Source organism: Cupressus sempervirens, chromosome 1 (genome assembly GCF_028749045.1).
Source record: "Cupressus sempervirens isolate cs-2001-9-10 chromosome 1, ASM2874904v1, whole genome shotgun sequence".
Lineage (NCBI taxonomy): Eukaryota > Viridiplantae > Streptophyta > Pinopsida > Cupressales > Cupressaceae > Cupressus > Cupressus sempervirens.
This window is the reverse complement of record NC_143118.1, coordinates 329,927,735-329,947,381: the sequence shown is the minus strand read 5'-3', so window position 1 is coordinate 329,947,381 and position 19,647 is coordinate 329,927,735. Positions and strand designations below refer to the sequence as shown.

The window sequence follows — 19,647 nt, the reverse complement described above, 5'->3', positions numbered from 1 at the left end:
ATCTACTAAAGATGGGGCCAAACACAAACCTTTGCAAGGAAAAGGGTTTTTTACCTTTCAATTTAGGGGTGAGTGACATCAAATTGCATTGACTCATTCTGTCATTAACATCCTTTTGTTCCTTAACAAATTGGGTAATTTTAGAGTCAAGACATAAGCCAAAATGAGAAGGGACAAGTTGTTAACCAACAACATCCCAACTAGAAACCTATTCTATTTCAAATGTACCATTACTTCATCTCCAACCTCAAAAATTTTATGTCTTCTCTTTTTATCTTCTCTACCTTTATATCCTTGATTACTATTATTTAGATTACTTTTCACTTCTTCATGCAAATTCTTTGTAAAGTTCACAAATTCTTCTACTTCAACACTATTCCTTACTTCAAATATCCAAGTTTCTCAACTCAGTAGTCCCTCTAGGGTGCATGTCATCCACTATCTCAAAAGGTGTCTTCTTAGTAGTTATGTTCATTGAAATTTTACATGCAAACTCTGCTTGTACCAAAACCAAGTCTCATTTAGTAGGTTTATCTCCAATCAAGCATCTCAACAACTTACCCAAACTTCAATTTTTCCATCTATTTATGCATGAAATATAGAACTAAACTTAAGATAAGTTTTCAACTTCTTCCAAAATGTCCTCCAAAAGTAACTAATAAATTTAGTATCTCTATTTGAAAATGATCTTTGGTAATTTATGCAATAAAACAATCTCTCTAAAAAATAGATCTACCATGTGTACTACATCTAATGTCTTCTTACAAGGTATGAAATGTGTCATTTTTAAAAATTTGTTTACTACTACAAAGATAGAACCATTAGCTCTTTGATTTCTAGGTCATCCAAGAACAAAATCTATATTGATGTCATCCCATGGTTTACTAGGAATAGGTAAAGGTGTATGCAAACCCACATTCTGACAAGTACCCTTAGCTACTTGAATTTTTTTGTAACTCTTCACCATCTTCTGAACATCTTCATACATATGTGGCAAAAAGTATCTTTCATAAATCATCTTCATTGTTCTATCAATTCCAAAATGTCCTACAAGACCACCACTATGTTTCTCCTTAATGATGTTATCTCTCATAGATCCTCTTGGTATACACAACTGAATTCCTTTGAACAACATATCTTCTTGAATAAAATAGTCAACCCATTTGCTTTTCTTATATGTTATGTGATTCTTACAAGCATTCCAAGGTTCTACAAAATTAGGATCAGCTTTATACAAGTTTTTTAAATCAGCAAATCCAAATAATTTAACCCTTGTCTTGGTCAACATACTTCTTCCACTCAAAGTATGTGCTTCCTTATTAGACTATCCACTTCTATGATTCATCACAAAAGAAAAGTTGTACGTGTACTCTACCCATTTCATGTGTCTCTTATTCAATATATTCTGACTACCTAAATATTGTAAATCTTTATGATCATAGTACAATACAAACTCCTTAGGCATAAAGTAATGTATCCACTTGAAATCTTTAAAAATTGCATAGAATTCTTGATCATAAACATAATATTTCCTCTTAGAATTAATTATTTCACTATAGAAAGCTATAGGCTTACCTTCTTGACTTAAAATATCTCATTTTCATTCCCACTAGAATTAAAATCAACTTGAAAAACTTTAGTAAAATTAGGTAAAACAAGTGTAGGTGATACTACTACCTTTTGTTTCTATGTTTCAAAAATCTTGTGTTCTCCATGTGTCCATTTGAATTCTTTTTTACTTCCTCTCATTTTTTCTATCATAACATTATATACCAAACTAAAATCTAGGATAAACTTCCTATATAAACTTTCTAACCCCTAAAATGATCTAACGTCTTCAACATTCTCTAGTGTAATCCAATCAAGTATAGCTTTTACCTTTTTAGAATCCATCTTAAGTCCATCAAAAAATATCACAAAACCAAGGTATACATTCTCCTTGTTCATGAAGGAACATTTCTTCAGATTTATCAAAAACTTTTCCTCTGACACCCTTGTAATAATTGTTTGATATGCATTAGGTGTTATTCTTTGGTTCTACTATATATATGTCATCAAGATACACTATAAAAAATTTACCCAAGAATTTGTCCAAAACCTTACTCATCAATCTCGTGAAATCTCTAGGTGCATTAGTTAAACTAGAATCAATAATCGACCACTCATACAAACCCTCATTAGTTTTAAAAGTAGCTTTCATTCATCTCCTTCTCCTATTCTAATATGATGATACCCACTTTTCAAATCAATTTTGGTAAAGTATTTCTCCCCACTCAAATGATCCATAATATCATCCATCCTAGGAAAAGAAAACCTATATGTTTATTTTTTATACCTCTAGAATCATTGCACATTCTCTACTCTCCATTTTTTTTAGGTGTCAATACTATAGGTATTGTACAAGGACTCAAACTTTCTCTGATCGAACATTTCCCAACATTTTTTTGTACTTTTCTATTCAATTTTTTATTTTCTATGGGTGTTAACCTATGGGGGCTTCATTAGGAAAAAAAGTGTTAGGTATCAAGTTCATGCAATGGTCCTAATACTTCTTATAGGGGATAAACCATTACATAAATTATCTAAAATAATGTATTGAATTTATTTTATCTAATCTCAGGTGCATGCTCAAGTTCATTTTTTTCTCAGTGTTCCTAGGGATCAAAGAAAAATTAACATTCTATTTCTTCATTTCCTTAATAAACTAAATCTCTTCCAACAATTAAACTTTAACTGTTGTGGAATGATTTTCTTCAAGTTTCTTTATCAAGGGTAATAAGACTTTCTTCTTCCCATTAGCCCAAATGGTATATTGATTCAACCTACCATCATACAAAGATTTTATATCATACATCCAAGGTATTCCCAAAGAACATGACAACAATCCATAGGCATAATATCACACAAGACTTCATCATAGTAATTCCCAATCTTCAATTTCACAGGGCATTATTCACTTACCAATAGCTTGTTCTCATATTTAATCCAATCAATGTTATAAGGATTTAGATGCTTTAATATTTGCAACTATAATTTAGAAACAAATTCTTCTGGTGCCATATTATTTGAACTTCCACTATCAATGATTAACTTGAAACACTTCCCTTGAATCTTACATCTAGTCTTGAAAAAAAAATTCCTTAAAATAGGTTCATCATGTTGAACTTTTCATTCCAAAAAGCTCTTATGATCATATGGTTTTCTCCATTTTTAGGTTCATTAGGTGGATCAATAGCTACTTCTTGAATTAGAGGATTTATGCTATTGCCTCTTATCTTTGGGCCAGAAAAGGCACGTTCAAAAACTATATATCCTTCTTCTCCACATGTAAAATAAGTTCTCTTAAACCAAGATCTATCTTCCCTTTTTCCATTACTTCTATTCCTAGAGTAACTAGTAAAGTTACCTCTAGTGTAGTTACCTCTTCATTTTCCAACATTATCTTATTTCCATCGTGATTTTCCCTTATCATGAGATGTACTACCAGATCTGCTATTTTCTCCATAAGAACTACCTCTACTTTGCACAAATCTTCCTCCTTTATCTATATTCTTGTTTCTTTTCCAACATCTCTTCAACTCTGAAGGAATACAAGTATACTTCTTCCACACTTTTCATCTTGACAAAAATGTTCTCATCTTTAATTGAATTTCTCAATCCATTAAGATTAGCAACATTTTCAACCTCATCATCAACATGTCTAGATTTGATGTCCAATTTTCAAAATTATTCATTGTATCTCTTTACAGTCATGTCTTTCTATCTCAAGTTTTATATTCTCCTTGACAAGTTAACTTGATAGAATAGGAATGAATTTATTTTTCAAATCACCAACCATCCTCACCCAAGTCTAGATCTTTTCCTTTCCTTTTCTTTGTGTATTATATTGTAAGTGTTCCCACCAAAGATAAGCATGCCCACTCAATTTAGTTGTTGTTATCCTCACTTTTTTGTCTTCAAGGGTACTTTCATAATTGAAGTACTTCTCCATTATAGAGATCCAATGTAAAAAAGCATGTGTATCAAGTTTTCTACAATAACTTGAATGATCAAAAGAAGGTAATGAATGTTCTCTATTCTAGGCTCTCAAGAGCCTCTCCTCATCTTGTTCCATTTAGGTTTTATAATTAGGCCAAATTAATTCTTCATCGCTAACATCATCAATAGGACTCATCTTCTCTAGGATGTCTCAATAATGTTAAGTATTGCTTCAATTTGTATCAACATCTCCATAATAGAATTATCTATATTTCCTCTACCTTGAATGATTTTGACAATATTTCTTGCAAGAATCGTAATCCTCTATAGGTTATAGGTTAGAAACTAAGTATGCTACCCTACAACCAATCCAATCAAGGTTCTCCATGATCCCAAGACTTTACAAGGAAGGAATACTCACTTTGATACCACTTGATGTAGGGATCATAGTGAAAATAACCAAGGGAACACTCACCATATACCTTGCTAGAGTTATACACAAAAGCCAACACAAATATGGATGAAACAAAAAATTATAGTGATTCTAATGTAGATATGATGAGAGGGTTCCATTATAATGTGTCAAGCATAAGGCTTACAAAGTTATAGCCATATACATCAAACTTCAATCAATCATTTAAGAGGATCAAGCTTACATATCCAAATAATTATATCTTTCTTCTTACTATACTAATACTACCTAACCTCATCCTAGATCACAATTAATAATCATCAAGACCAAGATTCATCCTGAAAGATACAATTATCAAAAAAATATAGGTCCTTCCTCAAAGGAAAAATCAAAGACTTTACAAATAAGAAAACTAACATCTATGGCTACCAAGATAGGTTCACACATGATCCAAGAGGATTTCCCAAAGGTTGTGGAAAGCCTTGACAACACACAAAACTCACAGAAGCCAAAAACCACACATTAATTAGAATATCAGGAAAGAAAATGTCTCAAGAAAGGAAGAAATATAACTCTTAAATGAAATGAAATTAAGTTATCTGAATATAGGAGAGTGATCCATGATTGGTCTTCTTTAAGTAACCAACTGCACAATAAAAAAAAACATGAACAACAATGTTTTTCCACTAAACAAAAAATTGGAACATCAAATAGGATATTTATTTTTATTGATACAAGATTGCCAAAGAACCCAATATTCTCTTGCATCACTACCCCACCTACTCTACCTACCATTCCCCACTCCATAGTCATTCCTGCTTCCAAACCTATTGTAATATATGAAATGTAGTGTAATGGAATACTTGTTAGACTTACAAGTCTCACTAGCATGAATTTTGTAAATTGGTGTTGTCATTGATTAGAAATCAGTCAAAGAAGATGTAGATATTAAAAGGTAACTCTACCAATGGTAGAAGAATGAACCATTATACATGTGTATGGTAATACAGTCTAAGCCACCACTAGTAATTAGGCATGAAGGTTAGTTGATCAGAAATCATCACCGATGAGTCAATATAGATGTGACAAGATGCAAGGTCAGATAGAGTTGATGTGATAGGAGTAAAGGTCAAAGTGACAAAAGATAGAAAAGATGGAGACCAGATATAGGATCACATTTAGACTCACAAGGCTACCAGTCTATACCTACAAGTAGGTGTCTTAGGTTTACTATGAATAACTCGAGAATGACTTTTAAATTCAAAATTAAGATGGATTATATTTGGCCAACTATGCCCTAAAAATGCATAGTGCATAAAGCCACTCAAACTTAATTTGTAAATTTTTTGAAGTTGTTGAGAAACAAAGTGTTGTTGTGGCAAAGAGACTATTGCTATTATTGTTTGAAGTGCAAGCTAGTGGATAACATAGTTAAAGAGGATAGTGTAACAATAGACTTGTTCCTGAGAATGAGATAAGGTGAGATTGAAGGGTTCATAAGACAAGTAGAGGATGGATGAATATCAATGTATCTCGAAGGATATGCAAAAAATTCTATATGGAAAGACAATGTCCTTTTATAATCACACACTTAGATTACTTTCTCACCATTACATCTATTTGTAGCTCTTAATAGGGAAATATTTAGTAGTAAGCTTTTCTGAATCCTCTAACTAGGTAGTTTTCATAGGATTTTGTAATCCTAACAATTTATATTCATTCCTAATAGGATGTGTTCCTGGAAGGAATAGTTGTAGCTCTTAATCGAGCAACCCTTTACATGAATTATATGGGCTAGTGGATATATTACTCCCATCATGGTATTAATCCTCTCATCGATGGTTTCTACACAAAAAATAATTATGTTATTTGATGTATGCATTGGTGTGTGTGAGTTTGTATGGTTTTACTTAACTTCTTTCATTATTGCATAATTGTTAAGACAAATAGTGTTAGGAATATACTTCGTGTTAGCATAGCTAACTGGTAGAAAAGTTAGTACTGATTCACCCCCCCTCCCCCCTCCCACCCCCTCAATACCATTTGGGATCAACAATACTAAGCATGTTAAAATTTCAACAAAATAAATAAAATATCGGTGTAGAAGCACATAGGGCTTAGAAGGCTAGAAAGGGGTAACTCAAATGAACTTGGCAAATGAATACTACAATGACCTAAAAGGTCTCAAAACATTATAACTTGGGCCATTAGTGTCTATGAAATATTATGGAGCCATAAAGAGTCAAAGTAATGCAAAGTTTCCATGATGAGGAAAATAGCCCCATAAGAGACATTATGTAATGGGATAAGGGATTGAAGGTCTTTAGGAGCTTAATGAGACTTATTTGGGTCATTAGCTAATATAATAGAGGGATATTATGTGTATGAAGTCATAAACCTAAGAAATTTTGCAAGTATAAGGAAGAATGATTGTAAGGACTAATTGAAGGGATAATGGGTACAATAATGGTTTTTATGAATAAACATTCTTGAAGAGTCTTAATAAGACCATAGTAAAATATTTAATGGGTTAAGAAAGTATAGTTGTTAACTTGAGAACATTTCAACATTCTTTGTAATTTCCTAAACATAAAGGCAACTGACTCCATGGTAGTTATGATTAATTTAGAATAGGGAGTTTGGTTAGTTAGTTTGTCTTTGGGATCCTTTTAGTCTATTTAACATGTAATGGTTGATTCATGGTGTGTGGTGGTTGATGTAAGAGACTAAGATTAATAAAAAGTAAAGTTGTTATGCACTTGTATGATATGGTGACAATATTCACATTATTTACAAATTTTTTCCTTAACTTAGAAGTTTATGATTTGAAGATTCATCATGTCATCATTTTGAAGCATTTATTCCTTTATTTTTTGGTCGTTGATGTATTGTATTTGATCAAGTATTTAAAGAGATATCATGTTTTGAAGTATAATTGTAAACCCTTAATTATGTTAACTCGAGAGCCTTTAAAATTTGATATATTGTATAGTTCATGTTGAATAAAACCTCTCATTTGGACAAAGATGAAGAGGATTTATTATGTTCATTATTCCAATAGTTTTTGTGCATTCAAGAAAAGGATTACACATGGGTTGGATGCAAGAAGGTGATTGTGATTAGTCACAGTGTAGAGTTTGATAGTGATAGTGGATTATCAAGGATTTGTCCATGAGTTGGTGGTTAAAAGATGGCTTTTAAGGCTATGTAAGGGATGTATGGAGGATAGTTTGGCATATGCAATTCCTTAAAGAAAACTAAGGGCCTAAGGATTGGGTTGGATCACAAAGATTGTAGAATTTGAGAAAATTATCATAGTGGGCACTAATGTGTAAAACATATCTTGTTTGTTTGGATATGTGATACTTAGTGAGTCAAGATGGGAAAGAGAGGGTGGATAGAGCATTATATTGATGTAAAAGTATCTTCTAGTTTAATGTTGGGTTAAATAAGCCACCATACATTTGATGATAATAGGTTAGTGATTTATCCTAATCTTGATAAGATAAAGAAGTTGTCAATTGGTTTCATGGGCAATTGGAAACATGAATGTTGATCAATTTTTCATAAATAGTTATATGGATGCTTATATGTAGGGGGGGTAGTGTTAGGCTTAACGAGATAGAAATAATAATTACATGAAAATATAACCACTATCATAAAATAATAAATCACATAGAAGAGAATGCAACACACAAAGATTTAGCATGGTTCACCCAATCCCCGGGCTACATCCACCAAACATAGAGTTGAATATTTTTATTATCCAATGATTACAACCTAATTAAAATTTACAATCCCTTACAACTCAATACTCTTGCAAGTAGCTAAAATCTCATCATCACATATTAAAATACCTAACTCAAATCCATTTTATATAATCTTTTGTCCACTTATAAAATTAGGGTTAGAATAATTACACATGTCGGCCCTAGAAAAATAGTTTTAAAATAGCCCCCCCAAAACCCATCAAGGATACATGGTGAGTATATAATAATTTCCTTATTAGTCACCACAAGCTAACAAATAGTGGATCAAAGAGGGAAGTAACCATTAATAGGTCTTAAGGAAAGGAGTGTGGGTTTGGGTCTAGAAATGGCCTTTTTGGTGAGATTATTTGAGTATTGTTACAAAAAAAATAAGGAACATTGAATTTCCCTATTGAATTTGATTAGGTCAACCAAGCCCCTTTGTATCAAGACTATACTTATAAAAAGACCTTTAAAATGAAGCTAAAAAAAAAAAGGAATACAAATCTCATTCCTTCAAGTAGTTCCAAGTGAAGAGGATATGTCCAAGATTGAGATATGTGTGCTTAGTGCTTCAAAGGATGGGATTGATTCAACAATGGAGGATCAATTCAATTGATGGAGTTGTAGATGAAAATGGGCATAATGATAATTTGGTAATCTATAGGCTCTCAAATTAGCAATATAACTTTACAATGGAAGATGGATGATTTGTGAAGGGTAGAGAGTCTAATTTATAGGAAAAGGGAGAATGGAATGGATAGTCAAGATAAAAACTTAAGAACTCCCTAAGATTGGTCAAGGTGTAAGGAAAGTGAATTACATTAATTGTGCTTTTTCAAATGCATAGCTTGTCACAAAGAGAATGCAAGAGAGGAGATTAGGGTTTTGGAGGGAATGCGACCATTTTGGGGTATGTAAAGGGGAAAAAGTTGTAAGAGATGGATGGATTGTGTAAGAGGGATGTACTACCATTTAAGGTTGACATTTAATGCATTTGGTTGGAGAGAATAAGGATGTGACAAGAGTTGACTTGAGCTTGGGTTAGGATTTCTCAATCCTCATATATACAATTGTGCAACTAATTAGGGTTTGATTAGGCTTGGATTAGAGGGTGATTAGGATGCAAGTGAGATTGTAGGAGAGTACAAGTGGTCACTTAATTAACTAGGTTTAATTAGTTAATTTTGTGGGCTTATTATGGGTGAATGGGTCAGGTTGGGTCTAAACCTAGAGGTTAGGATTGAGGTAAGGGGTATTCTCTAATCAAGCATGAATTTTTTGAAATTAAATAAAATGATCTTGTGTAATTATTAAATTTAATAAAGGAAGGGAGATTTAATTAATAATCAGACTATTTATTGTCATGTTGATTTATTAACTAGATTATAGTTAATTAATTAGATTTATTAACTAGGGGATGACATAAATTAATTTAATATTTAGTATTTAATTAATAATGCGTTATGAGAGAACTAAATTTAATTAAAAGTTTATATAATCATATCTAGGTGTCTACATTTTGAACCTCTTTGGTCCATAATGTTGAAACAATATTATTATGGAGATGTTTAAAATAAATAGATGACCTAGAAATAATTTTACAAGGAAACTAGGTTGTCCCAATCTTGAGGGAAATACAAGAGAATGGACTTGGAAATTCCCTATTGAGAAGGTGGAGGGGAGAGAAAATGAAACCTAATAGCATCTCAAAAAAAAAAAAAAAAAAACCAATGACAAAGAAAATCCAAAAAGGCTACAAGGACATTACAATTGCAATCAAGATATGAAAATAACTAACGAAGGAAGAACGGGATCACTAAAGGAAAACAAGAAACAAGGGCTCATAATGAGTCCTATATAAGGGCCTAGGAGGATAGAAATGAGTGCATCTATGTTCACATTTTCTATAGAGATCTTGTGATTCTAAACTTTGGAGAGGAATTGTGAGATGGATAAGGGAGAGCATCTAAGGTATCAAGTGAATGTGGTAAGGAGCATGCGGAGGGATCAAGAGGAATATAGGACACTATGATCAAGAAACCCACCTTATTCTTTATGCATTTTATTTTATTTATAACTATAGGATTAGGAATTATGATCCCACTGGATCAGGGTGGGTAGGATCACTATCACATCTAGTAGAATCATGATCACACAAAAAAATGTTAGTGATGGGTTAGGTCAAGGTTAAAAAATAGGATTTTAATTTGTGGAATTGTAATAAATCCAAAAAAAATGTGGGAACATGTTCCCACAAAGAATTTCTCGTAGGATCACATTCTTAGAGAAAAATGGTACTTTGGGTAGCTAACAAATGCATTCTTGCAAGGGTTGGGGGGTAGGTTTGGTTGGTCATGGGAATGTGTTCCCATGGATTATTAAGGGATGGGATTGGGGCCATGTTCTTGCACATGAAGGAATACATGAACAAGGTAGTACTACAAGATTTCCTTTACTGAAAGGAGGGATCACATAAATTTGGCTAAATTAGGGTTTAAATGGGACCAAAGGAAGATGTTAGTCCCAATTGTAGTGCCTCTCCCATTTGACTTCTATAATTCATCCTGATGGATGTAACCTTGTTGATCTCTCCTTGAGAAGAGATCATGATTAGAACCATGAGTGGTTTACACCCTTGAGTTGATTGGATTTATGTTACTGTATTAGTTGCTTTGATTATTCTTATGGCTGATTTATGAGATTATGATGTGTTAGATGATTTCACTGAGGTTTGTGCCAGTGATTACTAGGATTGATGTGCTATCATGATGTCGTTCTATGATTACTATGTAGAGATTTCACTATGTTCTATTACCTTGCTACACTAGACTAGGTTCCTATATCAGTGGTTTGTAGTGCCTACCCTAGTTTGCATTTCGCTATGATGGATTTTTTGTATTTTACTTTGTGAGCCCTTGGTGTATTTTCTATTAATTAAGTTTAATTAAATAATTTAATTAAATGGATAATTAATATGATATTTTATTAATTGGGAAATTAATTAAATAAAAGGATTAAATTTGGGAATGAAAGTTGTAAGTTTAAAGTTGGAACGTGATAATATTTATTTAACTTAATACTAATATATTTAGAGTTCATTTTTAATAAATGTTAAATAATATTATTATTTAAGTTGATAAATATTTTATTAATTAAGTTTCGAAAATAAAGTTTAAAGTGGAAAATAAATTGATTTATTAAAATTTTATGATCGCATGATATGAGATTTAAAAGGAGTCAAGTGAGTATCAAATAAAGTAATGTGCATTATTTTAATAATTATTCACCTAGAAGTATGCATACCTCCTTGATGCACGAGATGTCTATGACATGAGAGTTAGTGTACTAATTAAGCACATGGTGTCTACAACCTTATCATTCTTATCCATTTATCTAGAAGTTTGGATAAGGCTCGTGCTTAGTTGTCAACGTTTATCCTCTGGTTGCTTCTAGAGGATTCTAGGTGCTTCGTGAGAGGTTTTTATCTTTAAACATCCCTAATCACTTGGGGGGGGGGGGGGGTTGGTGGTTAGAGGGACTATGAATTAACACCTGTGTTCAACAATTTAGTGACAACCTTTGATGCATGGAATTGAGTGTTTGAGCTAATTAGAGCCTTCATTTCTTCATGACTATAGCCATGGTTTCCCATGGATGGAGTCAACCGAATTCTTTCATAGCACTAATTTGAAGAGCAATATTTAGGATTTGAACCATGATTGGGGAATAAGTTTACTGGAACACAACACTCCCTCTTTTGCTTGGACTTCTTGTTGAGGAATACGGAATATGATATAGGAGAATAGAATAGGGCAACGGATGGATATTTGGAAATGAGTATCTTCTACTAAGGCTCAGAATAACCATTTGCATACATATATCAGGTATGCTTTTTCCTGCTTAGCAATGCATTATGTAATTTTCTCATAGGGGACTGAGACTAAGTAGAGTTTTGGGGTTGGTATTCTTCCACTTTGCCTCGAGTTATGCTACCATTAGTTCAACCCAACAATGAGCTTTAGGAAACAATAAATTCTACTTATGATATTCAAAAAGCAAACTTCTCTTTTCATCTCATATAATTCTGAAATTACTTTATAGATTTAAAAGATCTTTCCATTGTGATGTGCCTTCTTTGTCTTGCCAAAACGTGATGATAGATAGGGCTGCATATGAAAATTATTAGCATGCAGAAACAAAGCAATAGGATGGATGGGCCATTCCCACCGATGAACAAGAAGCTTGATCATCCAAGATGCCCAAGACAATTAAATTTATATTTATTATCAATGGAAATGCCACATCGGGTGACCCAGCAAAATTTAGTCTTGTATTGAACTTTGTGACAAATTCCCTTTGAACCATGACGAAATGATTAACAAAGGAATCTGTAGATAGGCTCCAACTCCATGCTCCATGACACTCTGAGAGCTAGCTGTATCAAATAACACTATGCACCACCATCCCACATAATATATTTCTTAAGGTCTCGTTTGGTTGCTGGCATAGGAATAGAAAATTAGAATAGAAAAATGGAATGGGAATGGAAATGAGGAATGGGAATAGAAATAGGCAATTCCAATCATGTTTGGTGCACTTGGAATTCGACTGAGAATATGTTAATCTATTGTTTGGTTGTACAAAAATAAAATAGGAATAAGGTTAAGTTTTGTATTTTTAAAAACATTTTTTCTAAATTTTTTTTTAATTTATTATTTTTTTAGTTAATTCATTTTCATTTTTATTTTTTTAAACAAATAGATATAATTTTAAAAAATGTTATTAAAAAAAATTTAAAAAGTAAAAGTAAAAAAAAAAAAAAAAAATTTAAAAAAAATTCGAAAAAAAAAAAAATTTAAATAAAAAATTTAAATTAAAATGGAAAATCGGAATGGGAATGGAAATGGCCTATTCCAATAACAGATATTTTTTGGCATAAACATATGCTAATTTCAGGGACAAAATTGGAATATGTCTTCCTATTCCCAATTTCGATTGAGCTTACCAAACAGCGAATATAAAACATATTCTAATTTCGTTTTCCTATTCCACTCATATTCCAGCAACCAAACAGGGCCTAAATGATTGTCGTCCACCTTATCGTGACTCTTCCACGTGTGACCTATTCCTGTCATAATTGAACATTGTTTTATCAATGTCAGATTAACTTGAGGAAACACCTTTTTATTCATTAATCAACCGCATCTCACTGTTCCAATATTGTATCATGTGTATTGCTATTTGAGGGAGTTGTTGTCATTAGGGTGGACAGTCAGTTATTATTCACATTGTAACAACTCTTAAGGCTGGAATGGTTATTATCATTGTCCTCTTTCGATTTTTATTACCTTCATTCATCTTATGATTTTCTACCTTCAGCAACACTTGGACTGCTAAAGAGATCGTTTTGTATATACTGGTATGAATGTTTTCTCTTAGTCTAACTGGGTTTGAATTAGATTACCAAATTTGTGAGGTCTTATAGAATTCATGGCATAGGATTGACTTGAGATAAGGTCTTGCAAGTATCAGAGTGAGAAATGACCTTTTTACATGGGGGGGGAAATGAAATACATGTTATATGGAAAATGTATATGTATGAAGCTAAGGTACTATTGTGAAACAAAGCATATGATGATGGCATAATATGTGTAGATTTAGATCAAGTATAGTTGACTATTGGGTGAAGGATATTGCTAAGGGTGCACCATTTTTCAATATGTAATTCTATTAAGCCATTCTACGCAATTCTCACCATCACAATATTAGCGCAGTATTAATTAAAAGAAATATAAATTATGTATTAAGATGTTGATAAATTATAAACAACAATTGGGAAATCATTTTTGGTTCGCCTCATTGTGGAAAAAAATCATGCTTCAATAGGGTTTCTCAAGTTTCATCTACAAACTCCTGACTACCATACAATTCTTTCTTCAACTATTTTCCTTGTTGCAAAGATCCATCAAAAAAACATCTGCAACTCTTGAGCCTTCTTCATGTTGTTACAAGCATAGTCAATAGGCTCAATATGATCCCATATAGAAGGGAATGAATTATGAGACAATCCAATTGACGAACCATCTCCCTACTTGCTTGGACGATGGATTAGTCATGTAGGGTTGCGATTTTAATTGCACAGTCCTTTGTTATTTAAAGGCCAACAGGTTTATAACTACTACATGGCCATACTAATCCCTATCTGCAGTGACTAAGTTGCTATGCAAGTTTATATTATTTTATATATTGTAAATTTTAATAGTATATAGTTTAATAATAAGTTTATAAATGTATTTTTTTTATTTGATGCAAAGGGGCTAGGCATTGAATCTTAATGATGGACTGTTGCTAAGAGTTTAAAGCCTTATTCTATATGGTATCCTTGTATGTCTGCCAAGTCAGTTATGTGTTCCCTATCTTATTTGGATAATGAAGGTTGGCAACAATATTTAAATTTTTGTTAAAGTTGTTCCTTTGTTAATGTTATTTAGTTTTTAATACTAAGAGTTTTATTAATAGTTTTATTTGATAATATAGATATAAGGTTATTAGCATGTTATTTAATAAATATGATACTATTGTTTAATATGTGTCAATTCAGTTTTCTTTTAAAATTATTAAATGTTAATGAGTTGTTATTAATAATGATTTAAATTATTATTAAAGTGATTTATTAGATATTGATATGAATAATATATAAATTAATTAATTTAATTAAATAATAACAAGAAATTTTCAAATAAGTATTAAAGTTGTTTAAATTAAGTCATAGATTATTTGATTGAGAATTAGCAGGTATTATAGTATATTTCTACTCTTTGATTGTTTTGGAAATTGTCCTAAATAGAATAGGGGTAACTTGTGGACATTTTTGAAACAAAATGGGGTTTAATTATAAGGGCAAGCTATAAGATTACTTAATTGAAAAATATACTAAAACCAAAATAGAAACCCTTATCTTTAACTCAATCATGTGAAACAAAAGCTAAATCCTCATGTGTAACTTAACCATGTGATTTCATAAGCAATCCAAAACATGTGTTTGTACCTTGCTTCTCTGTGCTAACTACATTTTGGAGTCTTTCATTAGTATTATTTTGAGATATTTACCGATTGCTTGTTGAGAACCAGTAGATATTGTGAATTGTCATTTAATGCCTTTCAGTTTCTCATAAAGAACTATTGTGGATAGTGTGGATTATCTTTTCATGCTTTCCATTCGTTTGTTTATGACTAAGGTGATTTATATGATTCTTGATTTGCAATTTCATAAGCGTATGCTAGAGGTGTTGCAAGATATCTTTTATATTGTTTATGTAGTTGGATGTCATGATATGTCCTGTGATTCAAATTGAAAATTATATTTGTGAGGTTTACTCTGTGCAACATTTATGTGCACTTGAGTGGAAGTACCATCTTATTGTCAGGTTTCCTATTAAGGAACCGAGATTGATTATTATGTGTGTTTTGGTATGGGACACAACTATGCTTTAGGTTCTTAAGAGAGGTTGTCTAGGTACATGTCTTTGGGAGTGGCTTGCAATAGGGGTCTAGGGCCCAAAGTGGTCAGTACCAGGGTAACCTATTGCAAGTTATGTAATAAGTGATAATCTAGTAATTAATAATTTTGGGGAAACACACTAAAAAGATAAGTTAGAGATATTTGACCTGCCCATACCTTGAGTGCTTGTACAGACTAAGGATGGGAATGGGATGATTTCTTTGTCTTCATGAGAGGGCTTTCTGGTTCCACATGTGCCACGTTGAGTGTCTAGGGTTCAGAGTAACCAATCCAAGGTAACTCAAGCAGCCATGTGATGACACTCCCTAGAATGTAGCCTGAGTCTCCTCTGTAGAGTTGGTGTACCTCTAGTGGTGTACTTATTGTTGGATGTGCTTATTATGGTTATTTACTTTCATTGATGATGATTGGCAATTTTTGGATGATGTACTCTTGACATGTAGATTTTGACTTGAGCCTATCTCCTCCAACGCATTCTTTGTTGGCATTTACCTTTCTTATGTTCTTGGATCATTATGATGGATGTTATATCTTATGTTGGATGTTATTTGCTAAAATGATTCTTTATATTGATGATTAGCATTGATAGATGATGTTATCTACTCTGTAGGATCATCTTATCCTTTATTCTTGTATGCTAGATTTCTTTATGCGTATGATGTAGCATGTTAGATTTCTTTATGCATATGTTGTAGCATGTTTAGGAGTGACATCCTTATCATGATAGTACCAATGATCTCTTCGATGGCTTGGGATGTTATGCTCGGAGGGATGGCTAGGGCCCATGATGGTCTAATGATGCTATTGATGATTGGGAGGAACTGCACACTTAGATTAATTGTGTTTTATGATGGATCATTATCTTTTACAATGGATGGATGTATCATGTAAGTTATTATTTTCATTTACATTATTGTACTTGTATCATGAATTCAATGAGGATGATGCATCTTTATTTTGACATACGTATATTCTTTTAAGCCTTTCATACCCTGTGACATGTACAATGGATGATTGAGCATTCTAGGTCTCATTTGCCAAGAGGCATTCGGAACATATGTATATTATGGACTTTGGACTTTCCAATCATTCTTTCATGTTGATGTGGTAGTTATTGGACTTAGTATTAATTAAATTAAATGTGATTCAATGTCATGGGATCCTTAAAAAAAGTAACTTATTATGTATGCCTTGGTTGAATGTATGTTATTGCTTCCACTACTATGTGATGATGTGTATGATGTTATCTTTCATGTTAAAAAAAAAAAAAAAAAAACTTGGCAAACATAATGAAACTTTAGGTTAATTCTTTTGGATCCCTTGGCGGGGCATTACATGGTTAGTCATGTTTATGAATGTGTTCACTTATGTGTTCTAAGTGTCTTTTCATGTTGTTTAAACAACCATTATTAAATTCTTAAATAATTAGAAATGGATTTTCAATGCTGGATTCATTGGTTATGTGTTGTGGATATTTACGTTGTTATATTTTGATCCAAGAAATACTTGTTACTCATGTTATGTTTTATATTTGTGATGACCTAAGAATCAGATAATATACTTTGATTTCAATATCATAGATGTTAGACTTCTATGATGTTCAGTTGATCATATTCACATGTTGATGCCATTTTGAGATGACCATATGTTTTATGGTGATATATGGTTATTTTGTATTTGGACATATCTCTAATTTGTTTATATGTGGATTTAATGCTACGATGATTTACTTCATTCTTGCTTCATTATGTTATATGTGAACATGAGTGATGTAAATAGATTATTTTAGTATAATTGAATAAATGGTTAAATTAGGTGATTTAATGCATTTATTGCTTCAGCTAAGTTATTATATGCACTTGTACTTGATCATGTATTTTAGTGTGTAGGATTTATATCCCTAGCAGTGGCAAATAGACTTAGTGATTTAGTTGTTCATATCTACCAATTTCATCCTTGTATGGTTGACGTATCCTATTTGATTGTTTAAATTAGACCTTTGAGTGATTTGATAACTCTAGATTCATTTGCATTATGTGACTAGACCTGTAAGCATATCTGTACATTTAGAGGTTCGCATTGTCATGAAGGTTGTTAAGGAAACTCTATGATTTTGGGGTTTTAAGGCTTTATTTATTTTATTTTAACTTATGATAGCTTTGTTATAGATGAATTCCTATTAATAGAGATATTCTATTTTCATTTGGGTCGATTCAGGGTTAAACTAGGTTGGCTAGTTATTTTCCCTAATCCATTATTCACTCAAAAAGTGAATAAGTATCCAAAAAGGAATTTAATTCCTCACTTCTCACTTTTGAATTAGAAAGTTTGAGATTAAAACCCAAAATCATCTTCATGAGGAATTACCATTTTGTTAATTATGGGAGCTACAGTCATAGGATCGTCGCAAGATTGGTCTCGTTGGATCCAACTCGGGGAGACCTTGGATTGTCGTGATTTTCAGCTACTTGTGCAGATTTTTATTTTAAGGTTCAGATTTTCATTTTGTCCTTTTGGCTATGAGGTAGGGCTCTTCCATTTTATTGTTTCAGCTTCATTTCTACTTCTGTTTTGGTAGTCATTTGTTAGGAGGCTGAGAACTAGTGTTCCCCTCTATTTATGTTTGCTACCTCTACCTAGTAGGGAGGGTATGAGAATTTCCCTATTTTTTGGGATGAGGGTTTGAGGTTTTGCAATGTTATGTAGGCCAATTTTACATACGGACTCCAAACCTAGATTTTATTTGATATTTGTAGCTTTTGTGCCCTAAGACCAAATGGGTTTAATTTAAAAGTATTCCAATTTTTAGGGTGTTTACCTTGATTTGTGTCTCAACCAATTTTCTCAAGTTTTCTTGGCATAATGTTGTTCGTGGACCTAGATCATCCATGGTGAGCCCACAATAATGGGTTCCACTTTTGTGGGATGAAGGAAATTGAAAAAAATGGCAAATATTGCATATCATATTTAACATATGTTCACCCGAACATACTTATTATGTTCACATAAACATAATAAAAATATATGTTCAGGCGAACATATTTCATATATATGAGGTATGTTTGGGTGAATATACCTCATTAATATGTTCACTCGAACATAATTTATGGCGATTTCACTTTCAAAAGCCTCATTTTTCCATTTTACCATTCATTTTTATGACAAGTGAATTTGATTGGATGTTGGAGCAAACGTACTAGATTGGTAGGCCAGCCACGTCATTTTCCATTGTTCTCCTCCAGATTCTTGTTGTTGTGCTATTTTGGGTATGTTTATATGTTATTATTTGAATTTTTTTATGTTTTTTTATGTTTTCAAAGCATATTTTCATGTTAATTTAATATTTTGATTGTTTATTTATGTTACTTAATTATATTAATTTAACATTTATAATTATTTTTGTATATGTTAATTATATATTAGAAAAATATTAATATAGCATTAGAACATAAATTTAGAAAAAAAAATTTGTCAAAATAGATAAATATTAGAAAAACAATAGTTTAGAATATTAGAAAAACATTAAAAAATATTTTTAAAATATTAATCTAGAATACCAGAACATTAGAAAAAACATTACATTTAAATATTAAAAAAATCTTAGAAAACATATTTAAAAATATTAGTTTGGAAAATATTAGAAAAAACATTAGAAAAATATTTTTAAAATATTAAAAAACATTAGAAAATATTAGAAAATATTTTTAAAAATGTTAGTCTTGAAAATTAGAAAATATTAGAAAAAAATTTAAAAATATTTAAAAACAATAATTTAGAATTATTTGAAAAATATAATACTAAGTGAAATATTAAAAAAACAATAGTGTACTAGTAACATAGAATTTTAGAAAATAAAATTTAGAAAAATATTAGTTTTATTAGAAAAACATTAGTTTAATTAGAAACTTTTTTTTAGAAAAATATTAGTTTTATTAGTAAAGCATTAAAAAAAATTATATTTAAATATTAGAAAAACATTATAA

General features: G+C 31.5%; 1 protein-coding gene across 1 annotated transcript in view; it reads right to left on the bottom strand.

Moving 5' to 3' along the window:
- LOC149577507 (short-chain dehydrogenase TIC 32, chloroplastic-like) overlaps positions 1-18,814 on the bottom strand; it is a 38,244-nt gene extending 19,430 nt beyond the window's left edge. The window contains exon 1 of the mRNA XM_089796620.1: positions 18,741-18,814. Coding sequence (XP_089652746.1) covers positions 18,741-18,814 — 74 coding nt within the window. The remainder of the gene's footprint in view (positions 1-18,740) is intronic.
- Positions 18,815-19,647: the final 833 nt, after the last annotated feature.